Source organism: Macaca mulatta, chromosome 11 (assembly GCF_049350105.2).
Source record: "Macaca mulatta isolate MMU2019108-1 chromosome 11, T2T-MMU8v2.0, whole genome shotgun sequence".
Lineage (NCBI taxonomy): Eukaryota > Metazoa > Chordata > Mammalia > Primates > Cercopithecidae > Macaca > Macaca mulatta.
In genome coordinates this window covers 33,011,554-33,030,232 of record NC_133416.1, presented here as the reverse complement: position 1 = coordinate 33,030,232, position 18,679 = coordinate 33,011,554, and the positions used below count along the sequence as shown (strand labels likewise).

Below are 18,679 nucleotides of genomic sequence, written 5' to 3'. Positions count from 1 at the left end.
ATTGATTTTCAGATTTTAAATCAAACTTGCATTCCTGGTGTAAATCATACTTATCAAATATGATCTCTGTATATATTTCTAGATTAAATTTCCTGGTAGTTTTTAAAAAGTATTTATGTGCATAAATACTATTGATACATAAGATATTGATCTCTAACGTTCTTTTCTTATGATGTTTGTTGTCTGGCTTTGGTATCAGTATTGTTGGACTCATTGAGTTGGGAAGTGTTCATCCTTTCTCTTTGTTCAAAGAGTTGTGAAGGATTGCTCTTCTTTTTTAAATGTTTGGTAGAATTTAGCAGCAAAATTATCTGGGCCTATTTTTGTCTGTGTTTTGTTTTGTTTTGTTTTGTTTTTGGTGGGTAGTTTTAAATGGCCAATTCAGTCTCTTTATTTGTTATAGATCTATTTGTAGTTTACATTTCTTTTTAAATTCATTTCAATAGTTTGCATCTTGGAATTTTTCAATGTAATTTATCTAATTCGTTGCATGTGGTTCATAGTATTTCCTTATGTCTTTTTGTTTCTGTAGGGTCCATAGTAATGGCCCTGTTTTGTTCCTGGGTTTAGTTATTAGAGTCTTCTCTATTTTTTTCTTAGTTGAGTTAAAAGTTTATCAATTTTGATTTTTTCAAAGAGCTAACTTTTGGTTTTGTTCTCTATTTTTCTGTTTTCCATTTCATTAGTTTCTACTTTAATCCTTATTTTTTTCTGTCTGCTTGCTTTTCATTTAGTTGTTCTTTTTCCAGTGTTTTAAAGTAACAGGTTAGATTATTGATTTGAGATGTTTGCATGCTTCTTAAGTCCAGAATTTCTATTTGGTTTTGGTTCTCTCTCTCTCTGTTTTTTTTTTTTTTTTTTTTTTGAGATGAAGTCTTGCTCTGTCACCCAGGCTAGGGTGCAGTGGTGCAATCTTGGCTCACTGCAACCTCCACCTCCTGGGTTCAAGTGATTCTTGAGCTTCAGCCTCCCAAGTAGCTGGGATTACAGGCGTGCACCACCACACCAGCTAATTTTCGTTTTTTCTTAGTAGAGACGGAGTTTTGCTATGTTGGCCAGGCTGATCTCGAACTCCTGACCTCAGGTAATCCACCCACCTAGGTCTCCCAAAATGCTGGGATTACAGGCGTGAGCCACCGCACCTGGCCTGGTTCTTTTTTACAATGCCTGTATCTTTACTGAAATTTTATCTTTGAGATATTGTCTCATAGCTTTCTTTAACAGTAGTTTCTTTTATTCTTTAAGCATTATGATGGCTGATTTGCTGTTTTCAAAGTTCATTTTTGTGATGGGGTGCTGTGGCTCACACCTTTATTCCTAGCACTTTGGGAGGCTGAGGTTGGTGGATCGCCGGAGGTTAGGAGTTCAAAACCAGCCTGGCCAACATAGTGAAACCCTGTCTCCATTAAAAATATAAAAATTACCTGGGCGTGGTGGCATGCGCCTGTAATCCCAGCTACTTGGGAGGCTGAGGCAGGAGAATCACTTGAACCCAGAGGCGGAGTTTGCAGTGAGCCGAGATCGTGCCATTGTACTCCAGCCTGGGTGACAAGAGCAAAATTTCTCCATCTCCAAAAAAAAAAAAAAAAAACACCAAAAAGCAAAGTTCCTCTTTGAGGTTTGTTTGGACCCAAGGGGCCTTGCTTTGACTGTCTCTTTTCTTGGCCATCTCTGGTGAACTGCTGGCCCATCTTTTTGCTCTCAATAGAGCTTCCTCTTATTTACGTACCACCAAAATCTTCATTATTTTTGAGGATGACTTCTCCTTACCCCCAAGCTTTATTGGGGTATTAGTGACAAAAAAATTATGACCTTTCTAAAAAATCATAAAGTATTACTGATATTTATTTAAAAACTTTTTTTAATGGAGATTGGATCTCACTCTGTTGCCTAGGCTGGAGTGCAATGGTGCAATCATATCTCACTGTAACCTCAAATTCCTGGGCCCAAGTGATCCTCCCATCTTACCTCCTGAGTAGCTAGGACTGACTGCAGGCATATGCTACCAAGCCCAGCTCATTTTCAAATTTTTTGTAGAGATGGGGTCTCACTATGTGGTTTAGGCCGCTCTCTAACTCCTGGCTTCAAGTGATCCTGCCTCAGCTTCCCAACGTTCTGGGATTACAGGTGTGAACTACCACCTGTCCCCAACAGGTGAAGGCTCTTTTCCCCCTTTGTTATTATGTACTTTTTAGGTGTTACAGTGGAGGTGAAAAGAAATTATGATGTTAACAAAATAAGAAGGTAGTAAAGCACAAGACATGAACGGGGCTAAAGAAGGATTTAGTTCTGTTTACTGGATTTTGGAGGGTTCTGAGCAATAGGATTTAATAATGGAAACATAGGTTGGGGAGAGGTTCAGAAGGCTATAGAATAAATCCACGCCAAAGACTTTAGAATCCTTTAGAATCCATTCTGTACACCAGAAGCTGGCAAGATATGGCCTGTGCTGTATCACAATGTGGTGGAAGGTCAAAGGGGAAGTGGATACATGCGAAGGGGCAAAACCCAGGGGTGACCTTGCTTTATAACAACCTTCTGTCATGGGAACTAGTTCTTTCCCACAAAAAGTAATTCAGTTGTGCCAGAATGATAGTGAGAACTCGCTCATTACATCAGAACGGGAGAATGGCCCCAAGGCATTCATGAGGGGTCGACTACTACCATGACTCAAACACTTCCCACTAGGCCCCACTTCCCAAAACCTGCCACATTGGGAATCAAATTTCAACATGAGTTTCGGGAGGACAAACCATATTGAGACCATAGCAGTATTCAAGAATTTGTGTATCAGAAAGTTAAGGACACAAGGTGATCGCTACGTTAGTGAGGTTACCATTACAGTGCACTCAAGTATAGCTGAAGGACTGTGTTGATTGGCATTCCATTCCTCTAAATTTCCTGTAAATTGGTGATTACATGTAGTGTTGATGGCGCAGTCTCAGCTCATGTACTTCATGGCTGATGGTGTGTAATTTTACTCGGAGGCACAGTATGTCTGGTGGTCTCTCGTGATGTTAGTGTTGCTGATGGTGATCTTCTAATTCTGTCATTTCTTCTTTATTAACTGAAATATTCCTATAAAGAGAAATGTTTTCTGATAAATTATCAGGTTACTCTGAGAAACAGCTTGAGTATTTCCCTTTATTTACCATTATTCAAGATAAGTTTCTTACCTAGCATTCTCCAAAGATGATCAGTAAAATGTTATGTTATGTTGTTTGGTTTTTAAAAATATTTAGTATCCTTATGAATGTATAGATCCAAATTTACTCTATATGTTTCAGTGTATTTTAAGTATACATAGTTTTATTTTTGTCCAGTGGGAGCCTCTTAAATTTGTCTTGAGAGCCCTTTTAACCTGATTTTAATAGTCTTTGGTAGTTTCCTTGCTGTCTTGGTATGACTAGATATTCCAGGCTTATCTTATAGATGTCTTGTTCTAGCCTGGGAAATGGTATTCAAGACTATGAGCTGGGTACAAGGGATATTCATTGCTATACATATATATCTAAAATATATATGTATGTATAATATATGTGTGTGTATATATATAATATGCATATAATATATACTATTTATATGTCATATTAATAAGTTGATAATTAGCTACATATATACTAATGCATATTAATGTATGTAACTAATATATCACTATATATATATTCATTGATATTGGATTGGTCCATGTTTCTACAAAATAGAGCCAAGAAATATGTTGTTTGGCTTTTTTAGTCAATAAAGCATTAATGTACACAGATAAATCTTTTTTTTTTTTAAATTTTAGATGTGGGGGGTACATGTGCAGGTTTGTTACCTGGATATATTGTGTGATGCTGAAGTTTGGGTTTCTGTTGAACCTGTTGCCCAGATAGTGAACACAGTACCCAACAGGTCATTTTTCAACCCTCTTCCACTCTCTTCTTTACCTCTTTGGAGTCCCCGTGCCTATTGTTTCCATCTAATACACACAGATTTTTTTTTTTTTTTTTTTTTTTGAGATGAAGTCTCGCTCTTGTACTCCAGGCTGGAGTGGAGTGCAAATGGTGTGATCTCGGCTCACTGCAACCACTGCCTCCTGGGTTCAAGTGATTCTCCTGCCTCAGCCTCCCGAGTAGCTGGGGTTACAGGCGCCTGCCACCGCACCCGGCTAAGTTTTATATTTTTAGTAGAGATGGGGTTTCACCATGTTGGCCGGGCAGGTCTCAAACTCCTGATCTTGGGTGATCCCTCCGCCTCAGCCTCCCAAAGTGCTGGGATTACAATCGTGAACCACCGTGCCCTGCCACACACAGATATTTCTAATTCAAATTCATGACTACATTCTTTATCCTTAACCTACTTGATACTGTTCTATATCTCCCACACCAAAAATTCTGGTTCTCATCTTAATTACTTGCTTGCTTTATCCCACTAATGGATACATTTACCCTCAGACTAATTATACCAACTTTGTTACCAAGAAAGGGTTACTATTGTTTGTTTTTTTAGTAGTTGTTTTTATCTCTAAGCTATATTCATACACTAGCAATATACAGTGAAAATACAGTCAAATAATTAAAATTTAAAGTTACTAAAATAATCCTCGTTTGGTTGATTCACTTGCTTCATTTTATCTTAATTTTTAGAAATAGCTTAATTTGCACTCTAGCCTTGCACTCTAGCAAGACTTTGTCTCCAAAACAAACAAACAAAGAAATAGCTTAATTTTTTGGTAATGGATATGTGAAGCATAGACACAGTTCTAAGGTCTAATTTATAAGACAAGGTATATTCAGAGAAGTCCAGCTTCCACCCTATTCCTCTACCCTTCTTCTCCTGTTTCTTCCCCTAGTTTTAGTTCATCCTTTCATTAAAAAACAAAACAAAAACAAAAAATAGATATTCTCGCCTTGCCTTCTTAGGTAAATGGTAGCATACTATACATTTCCTGTGTTGCCTTCTACACTAAGTAACATATCCTGCAGATCACTTCGTAGTAGCATATAGAGATATTCTGCATTCCTTCTGCAGCTGCACAGTGCTCTAATTGTGCATTTACGTAGTTGTCCAACCAGCCTCCATAATCGATTTTGTTTTAATATAATGGAATTCTTTTACTAGTTCTAAAACTTCACAATTCCTTTATGTTCTTATGGCTTTGTGTATAATAGTAAATATTTGTGAAAATGAAACTTTATTTTCTATTTATTTAAATTGACATAATTGTATGTTTATAGAATACATAGTGATGTTTTGATACAATGTGCAGTGATCTGATCAGGGTAATTAGCATATCCATTGTCTCAAACATTTATCATTTCCTTGTGTTGGGAACATTCAATGTCCTCCTCCTAGCTATTTGAAACTATGCATTACTGTTAACTATAGTCATCTCATAGTGCTATAGAACACCAGAACTTATTTCTCCCATGTAGCTGTAATTTTGAAACTTTAGTTTTAAAACATCTTGAAAAGAGCTTTTCAAACTTAATTTATATTTTCTTGTGGCTGCGTTTATCCACACCTAATTATTTGACCATGGTAATAATTTTTAACATAGCTTATATGTGTTATCTCAAATTAGAACACAGAATATGTTGTATCAGCATAAGTAGACGTAGAGTTAAACTAGTTATCTTTGTAAAGAGCTTTATAGTCTTAAAAGTATGTGTAGTCATGTATTTTGATTCAATATGTTATCCTAAACCAGACTAATAGTCTGCTGACCCAGATATATATGCCTTTTGGCCTACTAAAAAGAAAATAATAAATATAACTCTTAAATTTCTACACAAAACCTTGATTTTTTTAAAGTTTATTTTAAAAAGGGGCTTATAGTAAGACCTCAGATTTTATTTTATACAAATCATTTCAGCTCATCCCCTTTAACTGAAAGTAACTATTGTGAAATCGTTCCAGTAAAATTAGTTCATCAATATTGCACTTTAGAATTGGAGTCAGGTATTTTTTTAATGTTCAGGCTCCACCATTTTTTCTTCAGCCTTTTTCATCTTATACCAACAGGAATTTTCTTTCTCAAAAACAATCTGATTACATCATAATTAGTTTCAGTCCCATTTATTTCTTTCCAATTTAATTTGTCAAAGAAAATGACATGCAGTGATTTCACCTTAGATGTGCAAGTGGCTGTGTCCACATAGGGATTATTGACACCATTTGAGCGTGGACTCTTACAGGACAATCTTCAGCTGACTTTAATTTACTTAAGAAGGAAGGAGATTTTCTGGCACTGCTATAGGACTTGTTTTTGTCTAGTTAGTCTCTCTAGGTTTTTATAATATAAATATTTTAAATAACTCTAAAATGATTTAGTCAAAAGTCTCATTGCCATTAAGACTGTCTTATTTATTGAGGACACTCTGCCAATATACAGCTTTCTATAAAAGTTACTTGGGCTATCTGTGTGGTTGACTCTCTTTTTCTTTTTGTCTTCTAGTGCATTCCACTCTTCGTTCAACTTGTTTTGGAGAGATTAACTCGAGGGGTCAAAACTAGTGAGCTTCGTACCATGTGTCTTCAGGTTGCAATTGCTGCCTTGTACTACAACCCTGATTTGCTGCTACATACTTTAGAACGAATTCAGTTGCCTCACAACCCTGGACCTATCACTGTACAGTTTATAAATCAATGGATGAATGATACAGATTGTTTTCTTGGGTATGTGTCTTTTGGGTTTTACACTTCTTTTCTGTTTCTGGAAAGTTTGCTTTTTAATATTTGCATATAATAGCATGTACAAAGATAATTTTCATGTCTTAGGAATTATTTTTAGTGTATTGTCAATATTTAATTTTTAGAGGATTAAGAATCCTTTTCAGCAGGGTAATCTAGTGGAAACAATGCAGGCTCTGAAAATTAGATGTAGCCCTTTCCTGCCTTTTTTTTTTTTTTTTTTTTTTAACATGAGTGTATCATTGTATCTCTAGGCAACAAGAATTAATTGTCTGTCTGGGTTCCATGATTAAGTGTCAGTGGGTAAAAACATTCTAAATGGAGTCGGATTTCTAAGGAAGGTACCCCTCTGGCAAAGATATAATGTAATGTCACAGAATGTTTAACTCTTTGCAGATCTCAAGGATGCCTGTTCTCAAAAGTGGGGTCAGAAGGCTTGTTATTTGTATCTCAGGTGCTGCGCGAGTAGGAGAATTTGGTTTTATGTGAAGCACTCTCGTAATTGTCAAAAATAGAAGAGTGAGGCCGGGCACAGTGGCTCACGCCTGTAATCTCAGCACTTTGGGAGGCCGAAGTGGGTGGATCACGAGATCAGGAGATCGAGACCATCCTGGCTAACACGGTGAAACCCCGTCTCTACTAAAAAAATACAAAAAAAAAAAAATTAGCCGGGCATGGTGGCAGGTGCGTGCCTATAGTCCCAGTTACTCGGGAGGCTGAGGCAGGAGAATGGCGTGAACCCGGGAAGCAGAGCTTGCAGTGAGCCAAGATCACGCCACTGCACTCCAGCCTGGCTGACAGAGCAAGACTCCGTCTCAAAAAAATAGGAAGAGTGAGATTCCAATTAGTGTTATGTGCCCACCTCAGGTCACCCAACACAGATTAGTGATTGTGTTATGCTAGAAATTGAGCTAGCTGTCTAATTTGTTTTAAAACACTATCTAATATTTAACTGGAAATGAATAGTATTGTTTTGTGAGAGATCATTTAGAAAAATTTCCTGAGAGGAACAGACTCCCCGAAGTAGTTAAGACATTGCTGCCACAGGCAGGAGAAGATGGAGGCCTGGATTAGGATGGGGCGATAGGAATGGGGGAACATATTTACAAGCTGCTATGTGTGTTCTAATTTTTCTACTTGCAGGACACTGGAATTTATCCCTTATTGAGATTTGTTATTAAAACCTTGAAGGGAAGAACATACTTTCAAAGAAATTGTTCTTAAAGTTATCTCTGAGAAAGATTTAGGGAATAGAGATTTGGTCATTTAAAGTTAAGCAGTTAGTCCTCTTATGTCTTTATTAGCACTGGAAGCAATTTCCCTGCTATTGTGTAGACTGGGAGTCCTTGGGTTGTGCTTCCTTGGATTCTTTAGAGCCCTGCTTGATAATCATCTTTTCTGCTGTGATCCATGTGGTCTGTATTTAGGGGCTGCATGGATGAGAAGGTCTTCAGGTCAAGCACAGTTCTGTTTTAGCATAGTACTTGGGCATTAGTGACTTGAATCAATCAAGAAATGCAAATAATGAAGAATAACAGAAGCTTGTAGAATATTCATTATTGGATTTGTTATATTATTCTCACTTTAAACAAATTGAATCACTGCAAGTGAATTTTTTATTCACACAATTTTAAGAATGTTTTGCCAATGTTATCTTTTAATTCTTAATTTTTTAGTTTTAAACAACTTAGAGGAAACATTTAGGAGAAAAATGTCTAATGTTTACTGGTCAAACTTTTTTCTTTCTGAATTTTCCTTATCCTTATTTTTTTCTTATGCTATTTTATAGCATAGGACTTTAGTAGACTATTTACATTAAGTTCAGCTGACTATCTTACTAGATGCTGAGTTTTTGAACCATCTTTCACCTCTTAGGGTTTGGGTAGATTATGTGTCCTGAGAAACTTTGTAGATCAATCTAATGTTGGAAGAGTCTAAGAAACTCTTCCTTCCCCCCGCCCCCATTGTATAGGACTTTTATGCTGTCAAATATAGGTATTTCTGCTTTATTAAAACTCCTTATGCCGAGGCCCATATATAACATTTATATTAATTATAAATTGATATTGTGGCAAGATTCACCATGTTAATTGCAGACTCCCAATAGGTCTTTGAAAATAATTGGTTTACAAAATTTGATTTACATAGGGTTTCATACAGTACAAAATGGGGAATGTTTCTGTATAATACCAACAGATGAACCTTAGAGTATGCCTTGGACATTTCTTTTTTTAGTTTCTCCAGAATTTGTTCTTTATTCCACTTCTCATGTCTACATTTTTTTTTTCTTCAAAATTTGCAGACATCATGACCGGAAGATGTGTATAATAGGACTGAGTATCCTTCTGGAATTGCAAAATCGACCTCCTGCAGTAGACGCTGTGGTGGGACAGATTGTTCCCTCAATTCTTTTCCTTTTCCTTGGCCTAAAGCAGGTCTGTGCTACTAGACAACTGGTAAACCGGGAAGATCGTTCAAAAGCAGAGAAAGCTGATATGGAAGAAAATGGTAAAGTCTTCTAATTGAAATGAATGTTGCAATTGATTTTGATTTGTGTATGCACTTTATTTGAATACTATTCTATGTGGAGACATTAAACAGATTTACATTCTTCGGTCTGCTGCACATATAAGAAATATTTTGGGCTTGGTTGACTTGCTATTAATTGTATCATGTGATATAAATTTAGATTTGTGCACCTTCTGACCCCTAATATACTCAGTGATTTTTTTTTTTATGGAGCCTAATAGATGTTGTTACACATTAGGAAACACATTTATAACAATCAAATGGTCTTGACTAAAAGTTAGCAATCTAGTATCTAATGTTCTTGTTTGTGCTAACAGCCTCATCAAGACAGCAGCCATGAGTTAAATGAATCATTAGATTAAGAGCTGAAGTGTTAGTACCACAGATTAGTAGAGAGTGTCTTTTTTTTCTTTTTTGTAACGGTTCTTAGGTGACTCATTATCAACATTATATTTGAGAGATATATTTGCGATTTAAATATAAATTAAGGGAAAGTACCTAAATGAAGTGGATTTACTTAATTGAGAATCAGAGTAAGATTGTTCGAGTTGAATATTAGACCTTTGTTTTGTTTAATGATGAGATTGCAGAGCTACTTGCTAGAGAGTAGGAAGTAGCATTCTCCAATTCCAGGTGGAGTTTTTCCTCTCCTGGTTAAAAACAGAGACCTCGTTAGCTGAGAAAGATCAGAACTCTTCCTGGTAAACATATAGCTCTATTTTCGATGCTAAATTCTGCGATTTTAGCATGTATAGATTTAAAACACTTTTAACTGGCATCATCCCAGTTTGTTCATATACCAGGGATTATAAACTACCCTTTCTCCACTCCCCAGCACAAAATACAGCTTCTAATTTGTTTTTCTAAAATCTATGTAGGTCTTTTGAAGAAATGCTTCTTTATTAGAAGTGTTGCATGTGTGACTTTTGTTTTGTTTTGTTTTTAGCTAACTATGTGTCAGCAGTTGTAGAATTCTTTTGTTTTTTCAGGTGTGTTATCTCTAATTTCTTGGTTTGGTAACTCTTTATTGGCTTATACTATATGGCTTGAGGGAAAATTTTCTAGTAATATCCCAGACTTTCTTGTATTTCCTACTAAAGTATGGAATGATTAACTCCTGGAGGTATTTCTCAGTCTTTTTGTATTAATAGTTATAATTTGCCATGCATTTTTTCGTGTATTTGGTCCAAACTATGGTTAAGTGCCTTATTCCTAAAACTACCTAGTTCAATCTACCTGCTTCAGTATGATGTGTATAATAGAACTAGTTTTAGGTTAATATTACCTGGTTTGGGTTTACTCCAGGATTTCTCTCTTATCTTGATTTTTGTTCCGCATTGACTGCCTTCCTGTTCCAGTATTTCAGTTACAATCTAACTGCTAGGAACAGATTGATACTGAAAATAGATACAGAATCCATGGTGATACATAATGTAGTTCAAGTTTTTAACTTTTCAAGCCACATGTAGCTAACTATTTTTCTTTATATTTTTGCTATTTCTTTTTATTATAAATTATCAAATTATATATTTGTGGAGTACAAAGTGATGTTATGATTTGTGAATATAATGTGGAATGATTAAATCAAACTAATATATCCATCACCTTAAATAGCCTTTTTAATGGTGGGAACATTTGAAATTTACAGTCTTGCCAATTTTGAAAAGTACGATATACTATTAACTCTATTCACCATGCTATACAATAGATACCAAAAACAAAACAAAACAAAACAAAAACCTAATTCTTCCTGTCTGAGACTTTGTACCCTTTTACTAACATTCCCTCATTCCCACCACCTCCAGCCTCTGGTAGCCACCATTCTACTTTCTCTTTCTATGAGTTTGATTGTTTTAGATTCTATGTATAAGTGAGAACAGGCAGTATGTGTCTTTCTGTGCCTGACTTATTTTGCTTATCATAATGTCCAAGTTCATCCATGTTGTTGGAAATGACAGAATTACCTTTTTAAAAGCTGAATAGTGTTTCATTTTAAAGAATCCACATTTTCTTTATTCATCTGTTGTTGACTTAGGTTGATTCTGTAACTTGGCTATTGTGAATAATGCTGATAATGCTGCAGTGAACACAGGGCTGCTGACATCTGTTCTACATACTGATTTCAAATATTTTAGATATATACCCTGAAGTGGGATGGCTGGATCTGTATTTTTACTGTTTCTACTAGCAGAAATGATCTCATTTGGGCATTTCTAAGCAGTTTATAATCAACTCAGTTAATTAAGAGGACTGAATTCTCAATAGGAAGCCATTGTTTAAAACACTTGCACAGACTGTACAGTCACTTTTGTTTTAAACAAAGGTAATTTTGAAATATGCAATTGAATAATATTCTTGTATTAATGAACGTGCATAGCCTAACAGTAGTAATGTTCATCTGGATAACAGGTTTAGGGAACTTGTTTTCAGTGAGGAAGATAAGGACATTCTCAACTTAGCAAACTCTACAGTAAAGATAAGGTTTATTTATTTTATTTTTTATTTTTATTTTTTGATTCTCCTCTTTACACCAGAGATAAGATTTATTTTTATTAAAATTTTGTGGAAGATCTTTTTCCTTTCCAGAGTATAGTTTTATAGTCTTTGGTTTTTGTCACGAAATTTTATATTTTGTCCGTATGTGTTTTGATTCTTTTTAAATAATTAATGGGTTCACAGAGGAGATTTCAAGTGATGAAGAGGAGACGAATGTAACTGCTCAAGCGATGCAGTCAAATAATGGAAGAGGCGAAGATGAGGAGGAGGAAGATGATGATTGGGATGAAGAAGTATTGGAAGAAACCGCGCTTGAGGGGTTCAGTACTCCACTTGACCTTGACAATAGTGTGGATGAATATCAGTTTTTTACACAAGCTCTGATAAGTATGTCTTTATTTCCCACATCTTCTGATATTTTTTTTTTCTAAACTCTTTCTTCACTTCTTCCTGTTTTGATATCTGCCCAAGATTGGTCTAGATTCTTTAAAAAATTTTTTTGTTTATTCCTTATGATAGAAATCCCCAAACAAACATATATGAAATGATAGAAATTAAAATAATGAACACCTATCCCCCAATCCTAGCAATTTTCATCATTGAGAAGTAGCAGGGTGAACCTGTAGGTTGTCCTTGCAAAAGTAATATATGGAGTATCTGTGTATCTTGTTCATCCTTTAGGCATAAATGGGCAAGCATTTTTATAGCAAAGAATGAAGTGCTTCAGGCATGTGTTGCTTAAAAGTTGTAGCTAACAACCTATTAGTTATTCACAATCTGTAGAATGCAATTGCTAGCATAAGACAGTGACTTTTTACTATGTAAGTAATTTGCCAATTTTATACAACAAAGGACAGTTTAATTACAGTTACAGGACTCATAAATGATTGGGGGGAGAAAATATTTGCCACATATGCATAATAGGCATAACGTACACAGTGTACAGACGCCATCCTCAAATGCGTAAGACCAGTAACCTAGTGGAAAAATGGAAATGGAAAATTTACAGAATAAAAACAAGCCAATGAGGCTATTTAGAAAGTTATTAATCAAATAAATTATTTTAAATCTCATTAATATAGATTATTTGTTTTATGGTTACATAGTATTTCCATAGTTATATTGTAATTTAGTTCCACTGTGGGACATTTAAGATTGTTTCCAATGTTTTTGCCATTATGAGGGTTATTAAAATGAACATCCTTATGCGTAAATGTTGTTACTAATAAGGCAATATTAGTAACAATTTTGTAGTGTTGCTACAAATAACATTAATGAAGAAAAAACTACCTAGATGTGTTTATTGAAATTCACAGGAATTGGAGGCAGAGAGCACAGGAAACTATATTCCAAAGCATGGGCAAATATAACAGCATAAACGTGGAGATGGAAATATGGAAGGTGTGCCCTAGTGTAGTTCCAGACATGGGTGTGTCATAATCACCAAGAAAGCTTTTAGATCTTGAGTAGGATCTCAGGAGATGTATTTTTAAAGATGCTTCTCAAGTGACAAGCAGCTTTAAACCAGCATGTAGGGGCCACTGCTTAAACACTGAAGGAATACAGTTGGACTGGGCTATAGTGGCCTTGAATTCTGGACTGAGGTGGTCCATCCCATTGCCCATTGGAGTAGTGTTGAAAGTTGTGTTCTGAGGCGGTGACCTTGTAGATGTGGTAAGTCATTTCAGGGGAGTTATCCGGTGATGGATTATGTGCAGAGAAAAACTGGAAAGGACTAGATGTGGGAGCCAAAGGAGATCACTTTATTAATTTAGGTGTATAGAGACCTGGAATGGGGAGGGTGACATTTGATGGAAAGCAGCGTATAGATGAAAGACAGTAAGAAAGAAGCAGAGCTTTGGGTGTGGAGAGGGCATGCTCAGAGATGTTAAAGAATGGACAGTAGTTGACGGGGAGACTAATAGAACTGGTGAGATAAATGGAGAGATAGAAGGTTTGGGAGGAAATTGTTCAATTTGGTTTTAGTTGTGTTGAGTTTGAGATGAGCTATTCAAATGGAACCGTCCAGGAGGCTTAGGGGAAGATTTTTGCTAGAGGTACAGATTTGGGTCCTTGGGGTGGTAGCAATGCTGAAGCTGCAGGTAGTATGACAATTCCAGAGGAAAATGGTAATGAGTGAGTACAGGTGTTCTGGATTTTAGAGAACATCCATAGAAGACAGCAAAGGAGACAGAGAACTAGGCAGACTAGAGATTTGCAATATCGTTACCTTCCTTTGATATCCCACATAGCTGGGTACGAAGTGGGTACTCAGAAATAATCCTTTGTTGGCATAAGTTTCATTACCTTGTGTGTATTGTAGTACTGTACTCTTTGTTACTGTCTGGGATAATTTCTTTGTAATTTGATCATGTTACTACTTGTTCTCTAAATTAATAGTCACTGTACCCTCCTGTCTTTTCCTCCCCAATTGCAACAGCTGTGCAGAGTCGAGATGCTGCCTGGTACCAGCTGCTGATGGCACCACTCAGCGAGGATCAGCGGACAGCACTGCAGGAGGTGTACACACTGGCAGAGCACCGACGGACGGTGGCAGGTCAGCCAGAGTAACCTCCAGAGTGAAGTGCATGTGTCACAGTGCCAACAGTCAGCCTTATTTGATGAGCCAGGTGGCACCTAAACACTGTTTTTAAAATTGTTAGAGACTCACCCTTTAAGATAATAAGGAATTGTCATTATTGTATGATTGTTTTAATCACTCATGATGTCTTAACTTTGCAAAAACCTGCACATTAATATGTATCTCCTAGTGGTGTTCTCATTCACATTCATATCGTATGTTGGAGGTAAAGGTACAAAGTAAGGGTTGGGATAAGTCTTGCCGAAGGAAACTTAATCAGCTGGATCGCTCCCCTAAACATTTCAGCCGTGGGCCAAAGGCACTTGATGAATTCTTCCTAGGAGCTTGTATTCCTGGAAATGGAATGTCCTCCATTTCTCATTGTTGGGCTTTATTTGACATTGTTTCTTGTTGTTAATTTTCAGTTTTTAAGCTGGAGGAATTATTTTATGTTGATTATTATAGTTACTTGTAGATTGTCGTTGGAAACGATTTTGTAGTTACAAAAAAATTTTAGTAGGAAACATTGCAAACTAGACATCTAGAGTTTAGAATGCTGGTTCTTCTGCATGGACTTAGATCTTCAGTTCTGTGCAGATTCTCGATCAGCCCTCCTGATATGAGAAATCTGGGCCCTCTTTCAGCAGTAGAGACAGTGAAGTAGAATCCAACTCTGAGATGTGTTTTCTTTTTACTCGTTTTTTTGCAGATGTTCCGATGGTAGTGAACATACCACCTTATTGACATGGGTCTGTTATTCTTAGTTCTTCTTTGGCAGAATAACTAATACTACGAGTCACATTCTTTCACAGTTCTAAGCATATAAACAATCTGGCTCCTTTGGGTCATCTCCAACTTCGTCACCTTAAGCATTCTTTTTTTTTTCTTCTCCCCTTTTCTTTTGAAAAATGCTAGAAGCAAAGAAGAAGATTGAACAACAGGGAGGCTTCACCTTTGAAAACAAAGGAGTCCTCTCCGCATTTAACTTTGGGACTGTGCCCAGCAACAACTGAAGGAAAGAACATCAGCTGACCAATTGTCATCACTGCATTTTATTTCACAAAAGGAGTGTGAGGGTCAAGGGGATGAAATGAGGGGGCTGCTTTCAGGGCCCTCCTGCTGTACCAGCTACCATTTGGCATTAGGCAGCACTTTTATCTACTCTTTCCCCTTTGACCTTTGTCACCCTGAAATATATATTTAAACAGCTACTGTAAGTATGAAATGAAAGAAAAACAATCATTGGACTGAAAAGGACAAACCATATGTTCCAAAGGCTGAATGCCCAAGGTCGTTTTAGAGGATTGGATCGACTTGCACGTCTCAGGTTTTTGCCATGCAGAATCAATGGATTTATACGGATAACAGTGCCTTCTGTTGTACATGAATTATCAGAAAAAAATTTTTGGAGTGCATTGCAATTTTTTTTAAAGCATAAAACATATTTCTAGATACAACATAAACCTTGGTTATATGTCGACTATTCTGCGTTTTACTCTGTGAATTTATTGTTAGGCAGTTACTGCAAGTCACTCTGGTTTCCAAATCTTCACTGCTCCCTCTGCTCACCCTGCTGCTGGGGGCTGTTTTCAGGGGTTGTATTATAAAATATGCACTGGCTCTGGTTTTTCATAAGATGTTTCGTGGCTTTTTAAAGAAGTGTCTTACTCCCTCTTCTCTCATTTTTTTCTGCCTTGAAAAGGGGTGGTATTTCTTTTGGGGTCAACAAATACACATACCAATTTCACTCCTAACCTTGTAAGTTCAGGACTCAATTTCTTGGCAGCAAGTGGCAGGGGCTCTTTAGTCAGTGGAGTCAGCAGTAAGTCGGAGTATATTCTGAATAATGTAATTATGCAATTAATTGATAATCATACCTAAAGCACATTGAACTTCTAAGAGAAAGGTGCTACATAAGCACACTGTCTTTCTGGATGGGGACTTGTATGTTAAATAACTTGTCATTCCAGCTGTGTTGGACCACGGTTCAAAGCATTTTATAATGATGTATTTTTTTTTTTAATCTAGGAAAAAGACCCAAACAAATCTAACTTCTCACTTTCTCACATCTTTGGATTTTCCCCTACCTGATTTGTTTGTGTCTTTATTATAGCTCAGTTTGACTTCTCAAAATTTTCAATGGTTGGGGTGGCTGCACTCTTAGGTGGCCTATAGGAAATATTACAGATGGAGATTACATTGTTTTTCTGACCTGGTTCAAGACCAGAACATGGATCATAGGGTTTTTATTCAGCCAAATGAAAAATGTATCTTCAGAACTTAACATATTACTAGATGTGATACAGATTTTCCTTTCTGTGAAATTGAAAATTCACAAAAATTCACAGCTTAAATTTCCCATCAGTGACTGGAGGAATTTTTTTCAGGTGCTTCCTATATTACCATCCCTCATGCATATTAACTCTTTAGAATTTTAGGTTAAGTAATCTCTATAGAAGTAGCCTGGAAAACCATGAGTTTTGGAGTTCTGTGACCCCCTGCTTTCCTCTGCCCCTCCCTTCCCAAGGCATTGAAGCTGAACATGCCAACTGGCATTAGAAGCGAAAGATGGCATTGGGAGAAATTTTAGAGAGCTTTCAAACTCTTTATTCTCATGTTCCACATGGTCTAATTTTAACATAAATGGTATGCCTTCACACTGGATTGTAAAAGGCATGTGATTTTTGAGATTTTATTTTGTGATGTATTGTCTTCTGCAGTATCAAAGGGAAAGAGGTATTAATGTGCATCACCCTATCTTGTTTTTGAAGCCAGGGTAGTTGTATGATTTTGTTACCAGCAGTGCTAACCTGAATGTGACCTGGTTACCTTGGAAATACAGGAACTTATATGAATGTACTATAAAATAAAATGCGGACTGATTCCCAGGATTCTGAACTCTTCTGTGTGAAATGTTTTCTGAAATGTGGAGGTGCTTTAAGCAGTTGATAATAACCCATCAATATGTTTTCCTGACATCTGGGGACCTGAAGCACAGTGGACTGTAGGTCTGGGAGGGTAACCAGGGCTTATCAGGAACAGCTAATACATGGAGAGAAGTAGGGAGTGAGAGCCCATCTCATGAACCAGGAGGTCTGCACAAGGGTGTCAGAGCTCTCTGGAAAGGGACAGAGCGTTCAACCACAGTGGGACCTGGAAGGAAAGGAAGATATCACTAAAATGGTGCAATTTTCTGATGGGTCTACTACCAAATTATTACTGGTCAAAACTGGACTGGTAATACGGTCATGTGTCAATAATGGATATGTTCTTATAAATGCTTCATGGGCATTTTGTTATTGTGTGAGCATCCTAGAGTCTACTTACACAAACCTAGATGGTGTAGTTTACTACACACCTAGGCTGTATGGGATAGCCTATTGCTCCTTGACTACAAACCTGTACAGCATGTTACTGTACTATACTGAATACTATAGGCAATTGTAACACAATGGTAAGTAATTATGTATCTAAACACAAAAGGTACACTAGAAATGTGATATAAAAGATAAAAATGTATGAATGGAGTTTGCAGGACTGAGAGCTGCTTTGCGTGGTGAGTGAACATGAATGTTTAGGACATTGCTGCACACTACTGTAGACTTTATAAAACTGTACACTTAGGCTACACTAAATTTATAAAACAATTTTCTTCAATAATCTTAGTTTACTGTAACTTTTTGTGAACTTTTAACTTTTTAGCTCTTTTGTAATAACACTTAGCTTAAATCACATTGTACAGCTGTACAAAAACATTTTCCTTTTTAATATCCTTATTCTATGAGCTTTTGTCTATTTTTAAAATGTGTTTACTTTTTAAACTTTGTTAGTGACTAAGACACAGACACATTAGTGTAGGCCTACCTAGAGTCAGGATCACCAATATCCCTTTCTTCCACCTCCACATCTTGTCCCACTGGAAGGACTTCATGGGCAATAACATGTACGGAGTGGTCATCTCCTATGTAGCAATGCCTCCTTCTGGAACACCTACTGAAGGACCTGCCTGAGGCTGTTTCACAGTTAACTTTTTTAGTAAGTAGGAGTATGCACTAAAATAGCAAGTATAGTAAGTACTAGGTGATAGGAATTCTCCAGCTCCATTCACTTATGGGTCCACTGTCATTTATGTAGTCCATTATTGACTGAAGGGTCATGGAGCACATACTTGTACTTGCATGATGATAAGACCCATTACATTGTTAATCAGTGAAAATTCCTAAGAAAACAGTTATTTTAAATTGTCATTAAGTAATATAATGAATTATAGTACAGTTTGCTGTTTAGCAAGGGAGACTGAATAATCCAGGCATAAAAGGGAAACTTGGCCATGTTAGGACCATGTATGTGCATGTGTGTGTATGCATGAATGTTTCATGCATTAAAAATTAGTTGAGC

General features: G+C 36.6%; 1 protein-coding gene across 1 annotated transcript in view; it reads left to right on the top strand.

Annotated features, from left to right (window-relative positions):
• The window catches only part of IPO8 (importin 8), a 66,834-nt gene extending 49,664 nt beyond the window's left edge, over positions 1-17,170 (top strand). Inside the window, 5 exon segments of the mRNA NM_001257497.1 lie at positions 6,440-6,660; positions 8,978-9,183; positions 11,884-12,087; positions 14,141-14,257; positions 15,197-17,170. Of these exon segments, the coding sequence (NP_001244426.1) occupies positions 6,440-6,660; positions 8,978-9,183; positions 11,884-12,087; positions 14,141-14,257; positions 15,197-15,294 (846 nt within the window). The 3' untranslated portion in view covers positions 15,295-17,170.
• Positions 17,171-18,679: the final 1,509 nt, after the last annotated feature.